This window comes from Megascapheus bottae, chromosome 25 (genome assembly GCF_031878675.1).
Source record: "Megascapheus bottae isolate mThoBot1 chromosome 25, mThoBot2.hap1, whole genome shotgun sequence".
NCBI classification, from domain to species: Eukaryota; Metazoa; Chordata; class Mammalia; order Rodentia; family Geomyidae; genus Megascapheus; species Megascapheus bottae.
The window spans coordinates 18,597,817-18,617,582 of record NC_143533.1 but is presented as its reverse complement, the minus strand read 5'-3'; the positions used below and the strand labels follow the sequence as shown (position 1 = coordinate 18,617,582).

The following is a 19,766-nucleotide window of genomic DNA, read 5'->3' as shown; positions in this document are numbered from 1 at the left end:
TCTTATCTTCACTTAATCACTAGAAAATGGAAAGCGGGGCTTGGCTCAAGGGGTAGGGCGGTAGTCTTGAGCTGAAGAGCTCAGGGACAGTGCTCCGGCCAAAATCAAGCCCCATGACACCTTCCCCCCCCCAAAAATAGTTTTATTCTTCCACTTGGCATTCCTGTTGGTAAAATATCTTTTTTTTTTCTTTGTACTCAGGACCTGTGAACTGTCCCTAATCTCTTTTGCTCAAGACTAGCTCAGCCTCCTGAGTAGCTAGGGTTATAGGTGTGGTGCCACCAGCACCCAGCTAATACCATTCTACCATCGCTGGATTTCTAAAAGGCTCCACTGTCAGGATTGTACAGTTTAAGCAGCAGTGGGGGTTAAAGGATTAACAATAGGAAAATTTCAAATGTAAGGTCAGACTTTTCTCTTGGACAAAAATGGGTTGACTAATTGTAAGCTGAAAGTTGCACATCTGTTTCTAAATAGCAATGAAGTCACAGCATATCCCAAACCTAGCCATTAGAATGCGTCAACTTCTAGCCAGCTATGAATAAGGATCCAGGCAGAGCTGGTCCAAGAGATCTGCTCTGTTTTCATAGCTCTGGAGAAGCTACATTGTAGCCCTACATCATTTTCATTAGGACTTAGGAAGCCAGTTTGGTATTTTGAGGCATTAACCCCAAACCCTTTTTTCCCCCTAAAAGAAGTGCTGCACCATTGAAGGCAGAGCCTGCCCTGCTTGCAAGGCAAACCTGCTCTGTGAATGCAGCCACATCTCTCCAGACTTAATAAACATTTCTGGACTGAAGGTAAGAGAACAAGGTTTGGGATCCTTTCCTCTTCTGTATTTTTTCCTCTCGTAACCCTAAAAACATTATTGGGTATTGAAGAAACAAAGACCACTGTAGAATTCTGTGAGAACAATGTCAGAAACTAGTGATTAAAATCAGGGACAACTATCTCCCCAGAACTGATAATGACCACAAATATTTTATTGAAACCAGACAGCAGCAAGAGTTGTATGGTGTACTCTTGTAGAACTAGGGTGAATCGAGCCAATGTTACATACCTCTATGAAACTGTCATGCACCAAGTCAAGCTAGATGAGATGATTTTAATAAATGTAACCATGAAATGTGTTCTTTTGGAGTAAGTGAAACATTGCAGAAATGCAACCAACTCAGGAAGTAGTCATTTTTGTGTAAGTTTTGCTAAGAAAGGATCTGTAACCCAGTATGTGGCGGCTAGAAAAGGTCATGTGACCAAGCAGTCAGCCTACACTTGGCGCTCTGCAAATGCTTGCTGTGAGCTGGGGAAAGGTTTTAATGACACTTGGAAAAAAAGGCAGTCTTAAAATAAGTTAGAAATCTTGGAATCTAGTTCCAGGCTTGTCTCAAAAACATCAAGGACTTATTACCTGCCCTCTCTAGGCTTCTGGGCCCTGGGTTTGAGCTAGATGGTCTCTGCTGCCCCTCCAAACTCTTGGTGTTTTGATTCTGTAACGTCCACTGAGTTCTTTTCCCATGACATTGTGGAATCAAAGATGGTATCATTTTCAGTTTAATGAGAGTCTGTTGATTTCCCTTAATTGTCAAAAGAATTTAGCAAACCCTGAGAAAACTCTGTTCCTGCTGCTCATTATCTGCCCTGAAGCTGTGTAGAGTTGAGCAGAACTACTTCTGTGTCTTTAGGCCGAAAGGATGCTTCTGCACACCAGCCTCTGTCCAGGGCAGAGCATTCAGTCAGAGGAGGATTTGTGACACCCCACTAGGAAGAGAACTCAAGTGTCAGTAAGGGCAGGGGCTGGTGATCACAGGGGCCAAGGAATTCTAAGGGTGCTTCATTCTGGAAAAGAGGAAGCAGCCTTCATTGTGTTCCATTTCCTTTGGTTTGAATCAGGCTTGGTCAGTCTTAACTGTGTGTTGTTTCTATTACCAGTATATAATGTTTTGGAAAGCAGGCAGTGCCTAGGTGATAGGAGAGCAGTATGTGCAGTGGAAGGAAGAGGCTACTTGCCCACACACTGGTTCCACTGGTAGTGCTGCAGGTAGCCCTGGGGACAGCTGCACCGGTAGCCTCCGATGATGTTCTGGCAGCCATGTTGGCAGCGGTGGTTGCCCTCACACTCGTCCACGTCTGAAAAAAACAGAGTCACCCTGAAGCCACATTTATTTCCACGTGAAGGGAAAAGGCAATTCTAGTAAGAAAATGTGTAGATTTCTGTAGAACTGAAAGTTCACAGTCCAGCTGGGGACTATTGGTTCTCCAAGTGTTCTGTTTTGTACCATTGCTGGGGCAACTTTTGCTCAAGGCTAGCACACTACCACTTGAGCCACGCTGCCACTTGCAGCTTTTTCTGTGAGTAATTGGAAATGAAAGAGTCTCACAGACTTTCCCAGGCTGGCTTTGAATTGCAATCCCTCTTAGGTTAAAATATGAATCCAGACAAGGCAAGTATTGCAGACACAAAGCCTGGGGCTCTGGAAATATTTCCCAGCCTCAGTTGAGTGTCTCCACCACCCACAAGATGGTGATGGGTGCTACTACTCACATAAGCCACCTCCCTAAGAGCCACAGCTGGAGTCTCTGCTCACCTTCACAGCTCGCACCACTCTGATCCAAGGAGAACCCCCGCTGGCATTCACAGGTGAAGCTTCCAGGTGTGTTCTGGCAGACGCCTTTTGAACCACACAGGTTGATATCAGATGTACATTCATTATTATCTATGAGAAGCAATGGGAGAAAGGATTTAAATGCCCCCAAATTCTCTTCAGCAAAGACCAAGTAAATCCAGTGTTTTCTTAAACTTACCAATGCAGGCTGTGTGGTGCTGGGTGAATCCAGGAGGACATTTGCATGTGAAGCCACCAATGGTGTTAACACACAGGAACTGGCAGTTGTGCTGCTTGGTTGCACATTCATCCAGATCTGCAAGAAAAAAATGGCCTTGTGCTAAGTGGATGACACAGGTCCAGAAACACTGCCCTCAGCAAGCTGTGCCAACTCTCCATTGACCCCGGTCAGAATGGAGCCTGTGAAGGTACCACTCCATGAATCATTGGCTCAACTTATAACACAAGTTAAAGGAATTGGGCTATCCTTAGATCCACAAAAGAATCAAATCCCTTTACTGAGGAATTTCTTTCTTTCTTTTTTTTGGTTGTAAGTCCTAGGCCTTGAACTCAGGACCTGAGCATGGTCCTTGGGCTTTTTCCTCAAGGCTAGCTCTCTACCACTTGAGCCACACACCACTTCCAGCTTTTTTCTCTGTATGTGGTACATTAGAAACTCCTTCATTTTATATTTTAGCATTCTAGAAATTCTTCAATAGGCAATTTTCTAAAAACTAAGAATTCTTAAAGCCACATTTAGTATTTATCAAATATAATCAGGCCCCTGTCTTCATAATGTCATCAAATTTGGGGCTTATTTTTTGTTACTTAAAAATACTAGGATAGGGCCAGGAGTTTGGCCTAGTGGTAGAGTGCTTGCCTAGCGTGCACGAAGCCCTGAGTTCAATTCCTTGGTACCACATACACATACAAAAAAAGCCAGAAGTGATGCTGTGGCTCAAGTGGTAGAGCACTAGCCTTGAGAAAGCTCAAGGATGCTACTTAGGCCCTGAGTTCAAGCTCCGGGACTGGCTTGCCCACCCTCTTAAACAACAACAACAAAAAGAAAAAGAAATACCAAGATAGCTGGGTGCTGGTGACTCACATCTGTAATCCTAGCTACTCAGGAGACTGAGACCTGAGGATTGTGGCTCAAAGCCAACCTAGGCAGGAAAGTCCATGAAAACAAAAAAATCCAGAAGTAGAGCACTAGCATTGAGCAGAAAAGCTCAGAGACAGCACAGAGGCCCAGAATTGGAGCCCCCGAGCAGGCAATCCTCCACCTCCCCTGGGGGGAAAATGAAGACATGCGAAGTATGTTGCAGTCTTTAGTTGATTTTCCTTTTGAAAAATACGAGCAGTAAGCACTCTGCCACTTACACACTGTCACTTTTTGCTGCAGATGGCCTCAGACTACAATCCTCCACCCCTCCCGTTGTAGCCAAGTTGCAGGAATGCACCATGCACTCGGCCATGAATTTTACCATAGCTGTGTATTGAGGGAATGTTTCAGCATAAACACGCTCACGCCGATGGGTGTTAATGACATCGTTTGCTTCCCAGTGCCCTTTCCTGATGCACAGGACATCTGAGAAAACTTGCCACAGCCACCTCAGTGCTCACTTCTCTGAAGATAGAGCCTGTCCTGTGATTTTTCCCTGCCAATTGATGTCCTACTCTTCGTCTGTGACTGATTTCCCTTCTCAAGGTCCCTGGGAGCTTTGCTATAGCATCTTCATATCTTTATAGAAGCTTACCTGAGACAGGTCAATGACAGTATTGGTTGATTTCATAAGCATGGTATATTAGAGAGAGCAACACTTGCTATTCTCACCTCTCAAAAGGTCCTTTTTCACCTTTCTCATACAACTTAGTTGTACAAATCAAGAGGTTTCACTGTGGCTTTTGCACATATTCATATATCTGGCTTTGATTGTTTTTCCTCCTTATATGGGCCCAACATTTCTCTAGGGCCTCTTTTCCATATACACGTAACTGCACCACTTATTTTCCATATTTAGTCATATATGCCAAGAATGTAGACTTTGAGACAAAGAAAAAGGCTTACATTGTAAATACATGTGTAAAAAAAAATCACATAATTGCTTTCTGTACTCTGTGTTCCTAATACCTAGTAAGAGCTTGGTATAGAGCTTCCTCAACATTGCAGAATAAGAATTCACTTAAGATGCTCAGAATCAGATCTCTCAACTCCCTTTCCCTAAAGTAAAGATACAGAAGAAGCCTCTGACACTTGTCTGTTACATTCCTCTCACCCCTTCCCGACTTCCAAAAGACACAGGAAAGAGATCAGAGTCTGTCTATTCCTGCTCCTATGTCTGTCCTTTCAGTTCTTTACCCTCCCTTACTTTTCTGGCTTCTCCAAAGTTTCCTGATGATAGACCAGATGGTGAGCTGTGTTCTGCCTTCCTTTCTCTATATAGATTCTGGGTGATGTTTATGTCTCTTACAAGACAGGAATTGCCTTTCTTTGTACATCTAAAATCTGAACATCCAGTAGTCTTTATTTAAGCACTATGTCTTCTAGGATTGTGGAACTAGTTCTGAGGCCAGAGTCTAGGTAACAATGGTGTAGTCCACGTCTTCATGGGACTACACATTGTTAGACCCACTCAAGAATTAGCCTCATCAGAGTCTTGGGGTGTCCATGAATGACTAGATTGCTGCTGCCACTGGTCCTTAACAACCTCCTGGCCTCAGGGACCCATTTCTTATTACATTGGTTCTAACCTCAGGGGCGAACCTCTTTTTTTGTACATAACACATCTCCAAGCTCACCTGTGGATTCCTCAGATACAAGGACTGCAACGATGTGACTGACAGGTGAATGGGCAAAGACAAATTCTATGATACCTACCTTTGCAGCTCCTTCCATCTTCTTGCAGAATGTAGCCTTTTGGACAGGAACACTGGTAGCTCCCTTCTGTGTTTTTGCAGATAAAATTACAGGGTTTGGGAGCCTGGTTGCACTCGTTCAGATCTATGATTGAAGTGACAGTGATTTCCATTTAAAAGGATGTTTTAATGCCCAAGACTTTAGTATTTCATCATTGTCTTATGTTTTCCTATGAAATTATGCATGTATTTTAGATGATTAACTTGGAGGCTCCCCCCACCACATAATCCAATATTTCAGCTTAAGAGTGGGGAACATAAGAAACTGGTCACTTACCCACACAGGCTGTTCCAGTAATATCCGGAGTATAGCCAGTTTTACAAATGCAGTGATAGGATCCTCTGTCATTGACACATTCTCCATTCCGGCAAACATCATGAATAACCTTGCATTCATCAATATCTAGACAATCAGGTATAAATTAAGTTATTGCAAAATAGAATGTATGCACTACTATGGGTTAATGTTGTCTAACTGTATATTAGTATACTGTGAATCTAACAAACTAAACCAAAGGCATGACACTATAGTTTTCATATAGCTGTGGTAGTAATTAAACTGAAAGGCAACATGGCAATAACCTCATCAAGCTACAGGAAAATTTAGGATATGCTAGTCTTCTAAATTTTGTATTTTTCTCTTGTAGGCTTTAGAACACCTCCCCCCATTGAGTCACTTTTGGCCTTCAGCATTGCTCAGGCCATGAAGGTCGCCTCCTGCCAAGTTCACATAATCACAGCACAGCAGGGGACACTTATCTAATATTGCATCTTCAAAATAAGGAGGAAAGCTCTCTGTTTGAAGTTAATCTTGAAAAATGACAAATTACATAATATTGAGAAAGGAAATGAACCACGGTTTTGGAGTGGCTAAAGTCTGGATTTTGCCACCTAAGTAAAAGACCCCTTACTCTTGGCCCCACCAGAGAGTACTCGCCCAGTGTGTACTGTTCAGCATTAAAGCTACTGTCCTCACCACCCTGACCCTTGCTTGGTAGGGTGCCAACACAAGTAGTTTACACATGCCTTATCAGCCCTGGCTTGCCAAATTACCATTTTATATCAACATCCCCGTGTGCCTGATTCTTTCAAGTTTACCCTGAAGTGCACTTTTGCACATTCTCAGGAAATGAATCTTCCACCATCTCACATCCTCCAAAGCAGCGGAAATTGCTTCTGTCGCTCCATTTCATCTGTGTACTGCCTGCTACTGTCTACTACCACATCCAATTCTGTTATCTGCCTTCAATCACTTCTTTTTGCTCTCCCAAGAAGCTCAAAAAGAAAATAGTAATAAAAGCCCTATTCACTTCTTAGTCCCTTTATGAACTAAAACCCAACTTAGCTTACTATTGATAAACATGGAAATCACACTAGGCCTGGAGATCTTCAGATACCCAGGCAACCTTCTCATCCTTTTAGTTTGAGTAAAGTTGCTTGTGCTTTTTCAGATGGAATTATGTTGAACCATTATTATGGTTTACTACCGTTATTATAATTCTTTGATGAAATATGCTTTGCTAATGTTCTAAGTTAAAATACCTATGCGTAAACTAGAATTTAATAGTTGTTTCAAGAGTTATATAAAGAATCTTTCTGTAAGACCAGTAATGGACTTAGAGCAAACTCTTGTTTCAAAGGCTGATGCCTTGCAGTGAAGAAGCCAGGGACCAAGGACATATTGACATGGGGCCTTGAATACCGAACAACATAATTTTTTTTCTAATCCCAACTACAGCTCTCTATAGGCTCATTTTGTAGATTCTTGTTTTTATAATAAAACTCACAGAAGATTCCCTGCATGAAGTGCCTGTGGCACTGGTCACAAATGACAATAAAACAGAATACCTGCTCCACTGGTCATGAATCCACGGCCATGGGGGCAGAGCTTCTTGAAAGCCACTGTGCCCTGGAAAGGGCACATCTCACAGTGGGGACCCCAGCCTCTCCCTCCATCACAGCAGCATTCAGACTTGGTGACCGGGTTTCTGTTGCTTGAGCCAATTTGACACATATTTTGCAGCACCTCTGTGAAGCAGTACCCTTCTCGGTTGTCTAGAGGGGACATTGAATGAAAAAGCATGTTAGGAAATGTTAGGAGCTTGACTGAATTTGGCCAGATCCAAAAAACCAAAAGATTGTAACACTTTACCCTGGATGAGAAGGAGCGAGAAGGGAAAGCTGGAAGCAGCAGTAAGAGAGAAAGGATGCCGTCTGAAGGAAACAAGACAAGAGATTCAGTAAGCTGGCAGAGGTATTGGCTTAGAAGAGCTTCTGACAGTGCATACACACATATAGAAATCATCCTAACAGACAAGTGGGGCGCAGGGGGGTGGTTTGTGGGCACAGAGCAACGTAAGGAACAGTCAGCCAAGAAATTCTGGGCAAGTGATTGAGCAGAGGAAGAATTTAGCTGCAGGGTGCTACTGAGCCCAGGGGACAGTAGTAAATCATGAACATTTTTAGTCCTCAGACTTTTGACATCTGTTTCACACCTAAGATCTGGGTTTCAGCACACAGGTTTGCCCCAAATGGCAGTCTTTGGAGTCCTGTGAAGTTTGCATGTTAAATGAGATGGGAAACTATTACATTAATAGTCAATATTTAATGGCAGTTGCTCTGCATAAGAACAAACCAAGATGTAATTAAATACAGAAGTAACAGGGAAAAATGCACTTAATCTGTAGCAAAAGTAGTGATTTTGTTCATCTTTGACCCTTTTATTATTTCAACATGTATGCACATAGATTTTATAGAAGGAAAGCTTCTGCTCTACTCACCAAGGCACTCATCCTGGGTGGGGCTGGCTACAAAGCCATCATTGCACTCACAGGTGTAGCTCCCTCTAGTGTTGAGGCAGCGCCCATTTTCACAGATTCCTGGCTTGGTCTGACATTCATTTTCATCTGTGTGGTTTCAGTGAAGAATGGAAAACAGAAGCAGTTATCTATTTTTAGAAAATCTTGATTTCTCTATTTACAAATTAAATTATCACATGGGTCACAATTGACAATATGATATTCAGCCACAGTCCCCTTCCCCTGTCTCTTCCCTCAGCTACACCAGATTTCTCCCCTGCTGGAACGTGACCAGTTTCAGGTGGGGAACCTTTCCAGAGAGCAAGTACACACACGGACATATGAGTGTACCTCCTTTAAAGGCATAATTGATAACATTTTAATACCCTTCAACGCTGCTAACATTTTTCAGTTAAGGGAATTTTGCTAGCAGATCATATAGAGGTCCTCCAAAAGGTGATTTAGTAAAGGGGAAAGAGTTCGAAGTTGAAGGATTATGAGTATAAGTGTTGACCGGGGTGCGTCTGTCTAGACTTCATATTCAATGTAGATTATTTGTAATAGTTAAACATTATATAATAAACCATAATTTAATTTCCCAGCTTTAAGAAAACATTACAATAGCTAGTGATCCTGAGTCATCCAGTATTTTCCTAGTGTTCTTCCTCATCTGAGAACAGCTTAGCGTTCCTGACACAGGTCTCTTGGGGAGGCAGAAGCATGATGGGCACGCATCACCCCACCAAGCTTTTCTCTGTTGAGGTGACGGGTCAGTCTCAGACTGTGGTCCTCCATATCCAGTATTAGCGAGCATTGCAGGCTTAAGTTCCCTTGTTTTAATGGTTCTATTCACAGGGCCAAGAGTGTGCCTACTGGCGGAGGAGAATGCTTGTGTAGCTAGGATGCACGAAGCCATGGGTTTGATTCCTCAGTACCATACACCCACAAAAAAGCCAGAAGTGATGCTGTGGCTCAAATGGTCAAGCACTAGCTTTGAGAAAGACAGTGTCGAGGCCCTGAAAAAAATCTCTTCAGAACACATGCGGCAGGCTCATGTGCTAGACTTGATCTGCTGGCTGTCATTTGCCAACCCCAGGTTTAGAGTTGGAGTGCTCAATGGCTCCACATTATAATGACTTGGGAAGGAGATTTAGTGTCTGGAGCTAGCTCCCACTGCTTACATGGACCTGGTGTATGTACTCAATGTACTTGGTAATTCACGTGAGTGTGGCAGAAAGGAACAGAGGAAAGGTATGGTGCTCTGATCTCCGCATCAAAACCGGCCAAGAAAGAAGGGGAAGGGGAGCTCAGAGGAAAAACATAGCATGGCTCTTGAAATCCATATGTAATTAAGAAGGAAGGGGTCTCCACTGAACGTTGTGACAAATTAGAAAGGCAAAAGGCTCTGGTCCAGGACTCAACCCAGGCTTCCTGTTCCCCCAACACATCCAACTCAACACTTCATGCGAGATTCTTACCCATGCAGCCTTCTCCGTCAGGTCTCCGCTGGTACCCAGGTCCACAGATGCACATGTAGGTGCCAATGAGGTTCTTACATTCCATTTGTTTCTCGGTACAGTCATGTTTTCCCTCCTCACACTCATCCTCATCTGTGAAGGATGCACAAGCACATTTTAGAAAACAAACCGCGGTAAATAGCTACCCTTTCACAGAAAATAGAAGTAACCAGTTTTCATCAGTTATCTTGGGGTTGAACTAGTGCGGTATCAGGCTTTGACCTTTTAAAAGAGTGTTTTATCATCCTTTGAATCCAACAAATTATTCCTGTCTGACAATCTCTTCAAAACCCTGACTCTTTCCCCTAGCCCCTTCTTTACTTTTCTTCTTCTTTGTTGAAGCATTTTGTTATTCTGTTGGTTTTTGCCAGTCCTGGGGCTTGAACTCAGGGCCTGAGCACTATCCTTGGATACTTTTTGTTCAAGGCTAGTGCTCTGCCACTTGAGCCACAGTGCCACTTCTAGCTTTTTCTGTATATGTGGTACTGAGGAATCGAACCCAGGGCTTTGTGTATGCTAGGTGAGCACTCTACCACTAGGCCATGCTCCCAGCCTCTACTATTTTGATTACTGATAACGACAAGAGCATGAAAATCACAGTATCTTCTGAGCATGACAAATTAAAAGAAAAACTTAAATCTCCCATTATACAGTTATTATAACTAAATATAGTAAGGAGTATTTAAATATTACAGTAATTATTGAATGATGAAACTGGAAGTGGGGCTGTGGCTCAAATGGTAGAGCACTAGCCTTGAATAGCTCAGGGATAGCACCCAGGCTCAGGGTTCAAGCCCCATGACTGACCAGCCCCCCCCAAAACACTCAAATGGTGTAATTTCTTAGAAAGGCAAATTTCAACACCACAAAGTGGGTACTTGAAAGAAGTGAGGTGGAACCAAAGGAAGAGGGTTGGATGAATGAAGAGGAGAAGGTGGTAGAGGAAAATGCAGCCAAGAATTCAAGGACTGAGAGTGTGGCCTAGCATGCACAAAGACCCGGGTTCAATTCCTCAGTACCATATACATAGAAAAAAGCTGAAAGTGGTGCTGAGGCTCAAGTGGTAGAGCTCTAGCCTTGAGAAAGTCCAAGGACAGCGCTCAGGCCCTGAGCTCAAGCCCAGGACTGGCCAAAAGAAACAAAACAAAAAAAGAATGTATTAAGGGAAGTGAGGGAGGGGATGAGTAAGAATACTGAAAGGAGGGCCCTTGGTCAAAACGTTGTATTCATTACATTGCTTTGTTGACAATACCTGAATTGCCTGTAGACTACATGTATTCATGTGTCCCCCAATTCCTAGCCCTCCTCGACTGTAGTAAGCCTTGAATGACATCTGTTATACAGAGGTTGGTGTTTCCTCCTTGGATGAGTTTTATCCTGGGCTCTCACCTTTGCACATTCTTCTGTCTTCTCTGAGAACATATCCAGCAGGACATTTGCATTCATATGACCCATATGTGTTTACACACCTGAAGGCACAGAGCAGAGGATTCTGGGCACATTCATTTATATCTGCAGTAGAAGAAAGACAATAATGGATTATGTATATCAACCAAAAAAGAAAAACCCATTTTGCAAATATGGACGAACTAAATGTCTGGTTTCCAGGAAAATGCAATGCGAGTGGATTATTTTATTTTGGTATAAGGAGGACCATATATTCGGATTTTTTTTCAGCACAGCTCCAGCATAGATTTGCTCTCCTGTTTTAGTTATGAATGGTTATTTAGGTAGCTGAAAAGACACCTAGAAGTTCTTAAAGAACTTGTATGCAATTCTCGTTTGGAAAACTCAGGTTGGCCATTTCCCACTCTGTCCACTACATGCAGTGGGATCCCTTGATGCCACCTTCCTTCCCGTGCAATGAGTTCCCATGAGCTTGTGATGGCTTGCCTAAGCAAACGGTGTTCTGGATCACCCTCTACCTAGTCCACACAAACCCGCAAGTCCTATCACGAAACTGATGAATTAAGAGCAAGAAGTGACTCCTGTAGATTGTGTGATTTAGAACCCACAGATTATGTTCTGGAAAAGCAGCACCTTGATCATGTTGTACCCCAAAGATTATTGATGCTGACTGAACATGCCCATCTCTGATGAGAGACTTTGCCCTCCTTCCCTCATTCATTAGTTCCCTGTCTGACCCTGAGAAACTTGGATGTATGCACCATCCATAAGCTCCTCCCTCTCTCTTCCCCTCCCCCCATCCTTACCCCCCAGCAAGGCAAAATTTCTTCCTCGAAAGACTGTATCTCTGATACTGATACTGTGTAGAGGAGGTCATGGAAAGAAGAAATGATGGAATAACCTGCTAGACTGAAAAAAAATTTTTAAGTAGTTTTACTACTAACTGCTATAATGAACCAACTGTTCTCATGATCAGTAAAAGTAACGATTTGTGTTTGCAGTGCTTACCTTCACATGTCATCATTGGACCAGGTTCAAATCCCTCCTCGCAGGTACATTCAAAACCTCCAATCACATTCTTGCAGGTTCCATTTCCACAAGGATTGCCCACAGAACACTCATCAGTATCTGTGAGAGACCAGGATATATCCAAAACAAGATGCACTGAGAAAAAGGAGACACTTGGGCAGAGATAGCAGCTCCCGCTCTTGCAGAGTACTTTGATGGGTATCATTTTATCTAGTTCCCAGTGTACTCTTGCAAGAAAGGAATGTGCATGTCTTATCACAGACTCTTAGCTGCAGTTTGATTCCTCAATGGCAGTGACATTGAAAACACCTCAACTTCTAGAACTTCTGTTAGCCTGCTGTGAGCTTTTTCCAATACCTGAGAGGAAATATTCTCATGGCTTAAAAATGGCTCCTATAAACAGCCAGAAGTTCCTGCTTGTTAAAGATAGAAATATATCTCCAGTTTAGCTCTACATTACATCATTCTGCAAGAAGCCTTAAACATGATGGATTCTTGCCAGATATAAAATAGACTAAACTTACGCAAAACAAAGAGACCAGAGATTAAGAAAAATTAATACACTGGATAAAATCAAGGTTCAAGCTGATTTTGTTGATCCTGTTAAGAGCAGATGGTTTACATTAAACAGAAGAAAGTCCAGGGGAGAAATATGTTTAGGATATGACCTCTCTAAACAACTGTGGAAAGAGAATACATCTCACCAAGGAGACCTGGCGAAATCTAGAGATTTAAGATGAGGCTTCCAACACTTCTCTTGGACCACATACTAGACTCAATCTGACACGTTTCAAGATAGAATTTTTTTCAGAAATAACGTTTTTATTTCAGCTGTCTAAAACTTGGTCTATAGTGAAGAGTTACATCTTATGTTGGGGTTCCAAAGTCAAAGAAAAAGGTATGGAAGAAAGCCCCAAACAAGTAGCCAAAATGTGCATAAGCAGAGTGCTCACTGAATGCTCCCAAAAGAAAATGGTGATAAATTTGCTCTTTTTGTTATTAAATCACACTGCACAGTCAAGAATATTTATCTAAAAAGTGAATAAAAATCCCATGTCGCTAACATTAGGGCTGTAAAGGAAATGGAGTGAATTGGTCCATCTGCGAGAGGAAGGCCCTTTTCTGCTTGGTTCACTGCAGTAGCACAGGGTGGTGATTCAGCTACTATTCTACATGGATGGACAAAATGCACAGACCTATTTTGGTATCTATACTTTCTAGCAAAAATGCCATGAAGTTTAATTCCTAATTTATAAAAGCCCATGGGAGAGACGGCCTTGTTACGTACCTACACATTCATTTCCTTCTAGAATATAACCGAAGGGGCACTCGCAGCGATAGGAGCCATCCGTGTTGATACACTGTCCGTGTTTACAGACATCTGGTTCTTTGCATTCATCCATATCTTAAAGAAAGATCCAACAGTGAAGGGCAAGGTAATTTTCCTAGCACAATGGTACAGGGTAATCACCTGAGTGCTTAGTAAATGGCTAATATCACAATATAACTGATATCTCAATGACACGAGCATTGGAATGAAAAGGGAGCTTGACTTTTCTAGGTAGAGCTAGAGAAGTCACAACTAGTGGAGAAAAACAGAAAATCCAGCACGGGCTGCTCACCCACGGCCGTGTCGTCGGGTCCCACGATGATCCCGCTCCCATAGGGGCAGATCTGGCGGAAGGCCTCTGCGGGGACACAGGTACGTTAGTGCACCGCCCTCACCTCAACACTGTGGCAGGCCCGTGACCCACCACATGCTGGACATCAGGAGAAAATGCCCAGAATCTGCGGGAGTTACCAAGGCTCCCAGGGTCGTATCTGCACCTTGGGCATCTGCTTCATAACTAAAGCGACCCAACTACCTAGCAGCTGAGATGAAGCAACTGCTAGCGAGCATTCACATTCCGCTCACAGTGAAGTTGTCGTACTGTCGTTAAGGTCTGTACATGGGGAAAGCCGTGTCACACGTACCGTCTGGCTCGGTGGGGCACAGCTCACAGGGATCCCCCCAGCCTTCTCCCTTCAAGGCACAGCAACACTCCTGCTTGGAGTGATTTCTGGATTTGGGTGATGAGCACTTTCCTCCTTCGAACTTGGCATAGCAATAGCTCATTCGCAAATCTGCAACATAGATTCACGACACCCTCTGTTACTCTCCTACCGAATCTCCGCTGTCTAACCGGTTACTCTAAGAAACCATCTCCAGGGCCACACGTGTTCTCTCCTCTCCACAGCAACACTCCTTCCGTGACTGCTGGAGCAACCAACTGAGTGCATTAAACTTAGAAGTCACATGCCATGAAAACATTTATGTGGCTTTATTTCTCATTTTGGCCAGGATTTCAGAACCACTCGATGTGAATAATAAAATCCAGTCCTGAGAGTTGTTTCTCACAAGTGACTTCAGGACTGGAACAGCACAGATGGAATCACTTGCAAGATTCCATCATTGGTCACTGTTTACTTGGGTTTGTACAGTGTAAGCAAGCCCAGGAGGATAAGGAGCCTTTGCGGCTCTTAATAGTTACCGTGATATCACACATTATTGTCCATTCTGAGCTTTGGAACTGCCCATCCCCTCCAAACAACAACAATAAACAAAACACAGGTATAGAGCAAGACAACTCTGTGAACTTGTGAAAATCCAGCCCTCAAGGGCGAGTCACTGAACCAGCTACTCGTGTACTCCTGGCATTGTTGGCCCAAAATGCAAGTCAGTCTTTCTGAAAATATCTCTCTCTCTCACACACACACACACTCTCTCTCTCTCTCTCTCTCTCTCTCTCTCTCTCTCTCTCTCTCTCTCTCTCTCTCTCTCTCTCTCTCACACACACACACACACACACACACACACAGAGCCACATAGTTAGATTTTTTCAAGTTTCTTTAGTACAGCAGAGAAGTGAAGAAAGGAAGACAGGGCTTTGGAAGGCTGGGTAAGAGTTAAACAATCCTTCAAAGAATCTACATATTTCTTTAGTATTGATGATTGCTTGGTGACTCCAAGAAGATGGGGTCTCTTTTTGCCATAAAACTGTCCAACACCACTTGAACATGATGTTGGAAACTCTTTTCCATGTCAATAGAACAAACTGGGTGCTCTAAAGAAGTGAGCTCATGCAGAGGTCTGGAATGTGTTTTTCTTCAAACTTGACTTCCAGAAAGCCTTGCACAATTTCTCTTATGACACCCAAGCCAAAATCTGCAAGTTTTAAGAAAGTGGCTTCAGTCTGTTTTGAACATATGCTATTTCTTTGGTTTTGACCACCTCTGCTTCCCTGCTTCTCTCCTGTCATTGATTTTCAGTGTGGGAAGCCACCTGTACATTTCTGTTCAAGGAATTTCACCAGGTTTAATTTCATGACAAAGGAGATCATGTAAAAATAAGAGGTGCCAGATCTGGCATTGCAGAATTAAAGTCTTTGTGGATTCAAATGAGAAATAGGATTTTTTACCTCTCCATCTACTTACCAACTGAACCTCCCTACCCATCCACCCACCTGCCTGTTTACCAAGTGCTATAAGCTAAGAGTCAACTGACTTCCTAATAAACTTGCTCTACTCTTCATGGCACCTAATCTTCCAGATAAATCATCTCTGTAGTCTCTCCACTTCCTCATGTGTGTGCCTCATTCCTACCAGGCACCTTCAACAGCTGACCCTTCTGAAGCTCGACAACTGTCAAAGACAGGCCTTGTCTTGTAGCATATCTGCCATTCTAACATGCCTTGAGCTTGCTTGCTAGGCAGGTACGCCACCATCTGAACCATATCCCTAGCCTAACCACCAAATTATTTGCTTTGCTTTTTCTCTTTTTTCACCATTCCTGAAGACTGAGCTCAGGGCCTGAACACTATCCTTGGACTTTCTCAAGGCTGGATCTCTACCACTTGGGCACCAGGTCCAGCTTTTTTCTATGTATGTGGTACTGAGGAGTCGAACCCAGGGCTTCATGCAAACCAGGTAAGCATTCTAACCACTAGGCCAAACTCCTGGCCCAAATATTTGCCTTTTTTTTTTTTTTGGCCAGTCCTGGGCTTGAGCTCAGGGCCTGAGCACTGTCCTTGGACTTTCTCAAGTCCAGAGCTCCTCCACTTGAACCTCACCACCACTTCCAGCTTTTTCCTCTGGATGTGGTACCAAGGAATCGAACCCGGATCTTCGTGCGTGCTAGGCAAGCACTCTACCACTAGGCCAAACTCCCAGCCCCCCAAACATTTGCTTTTCTAAAAAAAGAACAACAAAGCTAGGCGCTGGTGCTCACCCCAGTAATCTAGCTACTTAGGAGGCTAAGTTCTGAGGACTGTGCTTCAAATGAAGCCAGCCTGGGTAGAAAAGGCCATGAGACCACTCAGTCTAATAAACTCAGAAAAGGCTGGAAGTGGTGTTGTGGCTCAAGTGACAGAGTGTTAGCGTTGAGCACAAGAGGCTCAGGGACAGTGCCAGGTCTAGTGAAAACAAACTGCAAAATGTTGCCAATTTTCATTTCTCAGACAATAGCTTTTGGTTTTGCTTTTTGAGTTCTTTTTTTTAGATATAATGATTTATATTCATCAGTGCTAAACAGCCATCTTAAGATATAATTCAATAGCTACTCAGAAGAACTGATCTCAACAATTGTACAAAACAGTAACTCCTTTATGTTTCCACTTCACAGTGCTTCTCCCCTTCACCCATGGCTGGTCCCCAGGGATTGAATTCAAAGTTTCTTTTCTTTTCTTTCTTTCCCTCTGCCCTCCTCTTTTTTTTTCCCAGTCTTGGGGCTTGAACTCAGGGCACAGGCAATGTCCCTGAACTTCTTATGCTCAAGGCTAGCCCTCTACCACTCCAGCCACAGCACCACTTCCAGCTTCTTCTGTGTATGTGGTACTGAGGGATTGAATCCAGGGCTTCCTACAGGCTAGGCAGGCACTCTACCACTAGGCCACCTTCCCAACCCCTAGATTAATATTTTCCAGGTGAGCACTCTACCACTTGATCTATATTCTCAACGCTCTTGGCATTAGTGTTTTGTTTTTTTCACATAAGGTCTGTCAAGTTTGCTTCATCAGTGTTTAGCCAACAGTCCTCCTACCTTAAACTCTGGAGCACCTGGGATTACAGGCACACATTACCTTACCTAAACTACAGTTTTGTTAAACCCAGATCTATTCGTGTTCTACTATTAATCTGTGAAAATTCTATTTCTTTTCCTTTATTTGCTGACTTTGCTCTACACCCCAACTCTATCTTCTCTCCACCTTGAAAACAAAACATCTTACATTTAGGCAGAGACTCAAATTCATGAGCTTTCGAGTCATTCTAGTTGGCGAATTCCCTTGACAGGACTAGGTGTGTAGGAGGGACTCCTTGGTCCCTGTGATCTCCAGGGCTGGCTTCTGTCCACGTGCCACGGCATCAAGCTGCTTCAAATGTAACCCGTGTTTCTGTAGGATTTTTCTTACTCCATGGATATGGAAATCTCCCTCCTAATTTGGTATCTTATTAAAACCCCAGTTTTGATTTCTAACCTAGAGCAGAGTCAGTGCTTGGTAGATTTACTTGTGCTTGTGTTTTTTTCTCCAGAATCACCTATCACTCAGAGGTGGCCAGCACTGGGGTGGCACTGTGCCCCGCGGACACGTGAACTCAGACCCACAGGGTGAGCATTTGCCTGCCCATGTGCACAGAGCCAGCCCTCCCTGACCTCTGAAATGTCTTTGGAAGGACGAAAGCCACTTTCCCGGCTCACATTCCTCAGCTCTGGCTCCGCTTCTTGGAGCTGAGCTTGTGGCTGGCTGCTCACAGCTGGGCTGGTTCTTCCTGTGATGTTGGGACTGTGTGACAGGCCAGTGCAAATTGAATTAATAGCCCTGGAGTTTCCTCTGGCCTGCCACATCGGCAGATTCACACCAGGTTTCTCACTGCTTTCTTTCCAAACTCAGGCCCAGCCAAAAGCACACACAAACAAGGAAATTCAAGTCAAAATTTATCTGGGTTGGTCTACACCGTATAGAGAGAATATCTCTTTGAATCAAGTTCTAGCCCTTCCCTACCCCCAAATACAAGTGGATCAAACTAACCATACAAGTCTCAGTTCTTTCCTTCATACTTCTAACATAACTAGTTCAAAAGCAAAATGTTGAGTAGAAATAATCAAGTTTTCAGTGAACTCTAACAAAGCTTTGTTGCATATAAAAATTCTATAAAATTGGTTGGGGACGGTTGGCAACTGCCTGTAATCCCAGCTGCTGAAAGGCTAAGAGCAGGACAGCTGCAGCTCCAGCCAGCTCAGGTGGAAAAGCCCTCAAGATCCTACCTCCACAGAAGAAGGAGGGCAGGGTGTTATGTGCCTGTCATTCCAGCAACAATGTATAAAATAGGTAAGTAGCGGGCACAGTGGCTCACACCTGTAATCCTAGTTACTAAGGAGGCTGAGATCTGAGGATCGTCCTTCAAAGCCAGCCCGGGGCACTAAAGACCGTGAGGCTTTTATCTCCAATTAACCACCAGAAAACCGGAAGTGGCACTGTGGCTCATGGGGTAGGGCGGTAGCCTTGAGCTGAAGAGCTCAGGGACAGAGCCCAGGCCCAGAGTTCAAGTCCCACAACCAACAACTACAAAAAGATTAATGGTCAAGAATGACCCACACAAGAAGGCCCTATCTCAGAAATAACTAGCATAAAAGAGAGCTGGAGGGCTGGCTCAGTCATAGAGTACCTGCCTAGTAAGCACAAAGGCCATCAGTTCAAACCCTAGTACTCCTGTCAAAAAGAAAGAAAAAAATGGTCAGGTGGCTATGCTTATGGCTTGAAATAGTAAAAGCTCTCAAAACAGCAAATGACTTCTAAGCAAAAAACAACAAAAAAGGATAGGATGGGGTTCCCAAACCTGAAATGTAACTCAAATGATATCCAGTACCTATCATTTGGTAATAAGGAAGCAAACACACACACACACACCCCAACCCAATCCCTAAAAAACAGCAACACAACAACAAACTGGTAGGAAAAGAAATGTGTTGTGGATCTCCTCCTACATGTAACTCCTTAAGCTAGTTTGTATGTGCACATAGACACATAACAATTGCGTGGTCTAGAGAAGTCTAAGCATTTTTCTGGGCTGTAATAACACAATGTATTGTGTTTAGGTTCGGAGCATTTTAAAATTTATTTTTTTACTTAAAAGTCAGTCTGGCAAACCTTGAAAATTCTGACTAGGACAGTTGTGACAAGTATTATTCTAAAGTAGACAACAGTACCAAGAATCCTGGCTTCTTTATCTTTCTATTTCCTTGGAGAGTTTGTCAGGTAAGGATGGGTACTTCCCCTGCACTTGGGGGCTGGCGGGGGGAGGTGTAAGTCTGCAGTTTTGCTTTCTGAAGGTCTAAGTTTGCACCCTACTTTGGAAACAGGGAATCGATAGCTGAGCTCTCCCCCAAAGACTTTGGGGTTTCAGGCTCAAAGCCATCTCCCCACTGATCAGCGTTTGTGCTATTAGGGACGGGAGAAGTT

General features: G+C 43.5%; 1 protein-coding gene and 1 long non-coding RNA gene across 2 annotated transcripts in view; one reads left to right on the top strand and one right to left on the bottom strand.

Moving 5' to 3' along the window:
• Fbn1 (fibrillin 1) overlaps nt 1-19,766 on the bottom strand; it is a 206,242-nt gene that overhangs the window by 6,422 nt on the left and 180,054 nt on the right. Inside the window, exons 50-62 of the mRNA XM_090358457.1 lie at nt 14,245-14,394; nt 13,893-13,958; nt 13,559-13,675; nt 12,250-12,369; nt 11,224-11,346; nt 9,796-9,927; nt 8,300-8,425; nt 7,368-7,574; nt 5,797-5,922; nt 5,482-5,604; nt 2,803-2,919; nt 2,586-2,714; nt 2,008-2,127 (exon numbers count right to left, since the gene is read on the bottom strand). Coding sequence (XP_090214583.1) covers nt 2,008-2,127; nt 2,586-2,714; nt 2,803-2,919; nt 5,482-5,604; nt 5,797-5,922; nt 7,368-7,574; nt 8,300-8,425; nt 9,796-9,927; nt 11,224-11,346; nt 12,250-12,369; nt 13,559-13,675; nt 13,893-13,958; nt 14,245-14,394 — 1,656 coding nt within the window. The remainder of the gene's footprint in view (nt 1-2,007; nt 2,128-2,585; nt 2,715-2,802; nt 2,920-5,481; nt 5,605-5,796; nt 5,923-7,367; nt 7,575-8,299; nt 8,426-9,795; nt 9,928-11,223; nt 11,347-12,249; nt 12,370-13,558; nt 13,676-13,892; nt 13,959-14,244; nt 14,395-19,766) is intronic.
• On the top strand, nt 700-18,321 carry LOC150046513 (uncharacterized). Its single transcript, XR_016539707.1, has 4 exons — nt 700-800; nt 13,581-13,706; nt 13,832-13,972; nt 17,839-18,321. It is a non-coding gene; the product is annotated as an uncharacterized LOC150046513 (long non-coding RNA).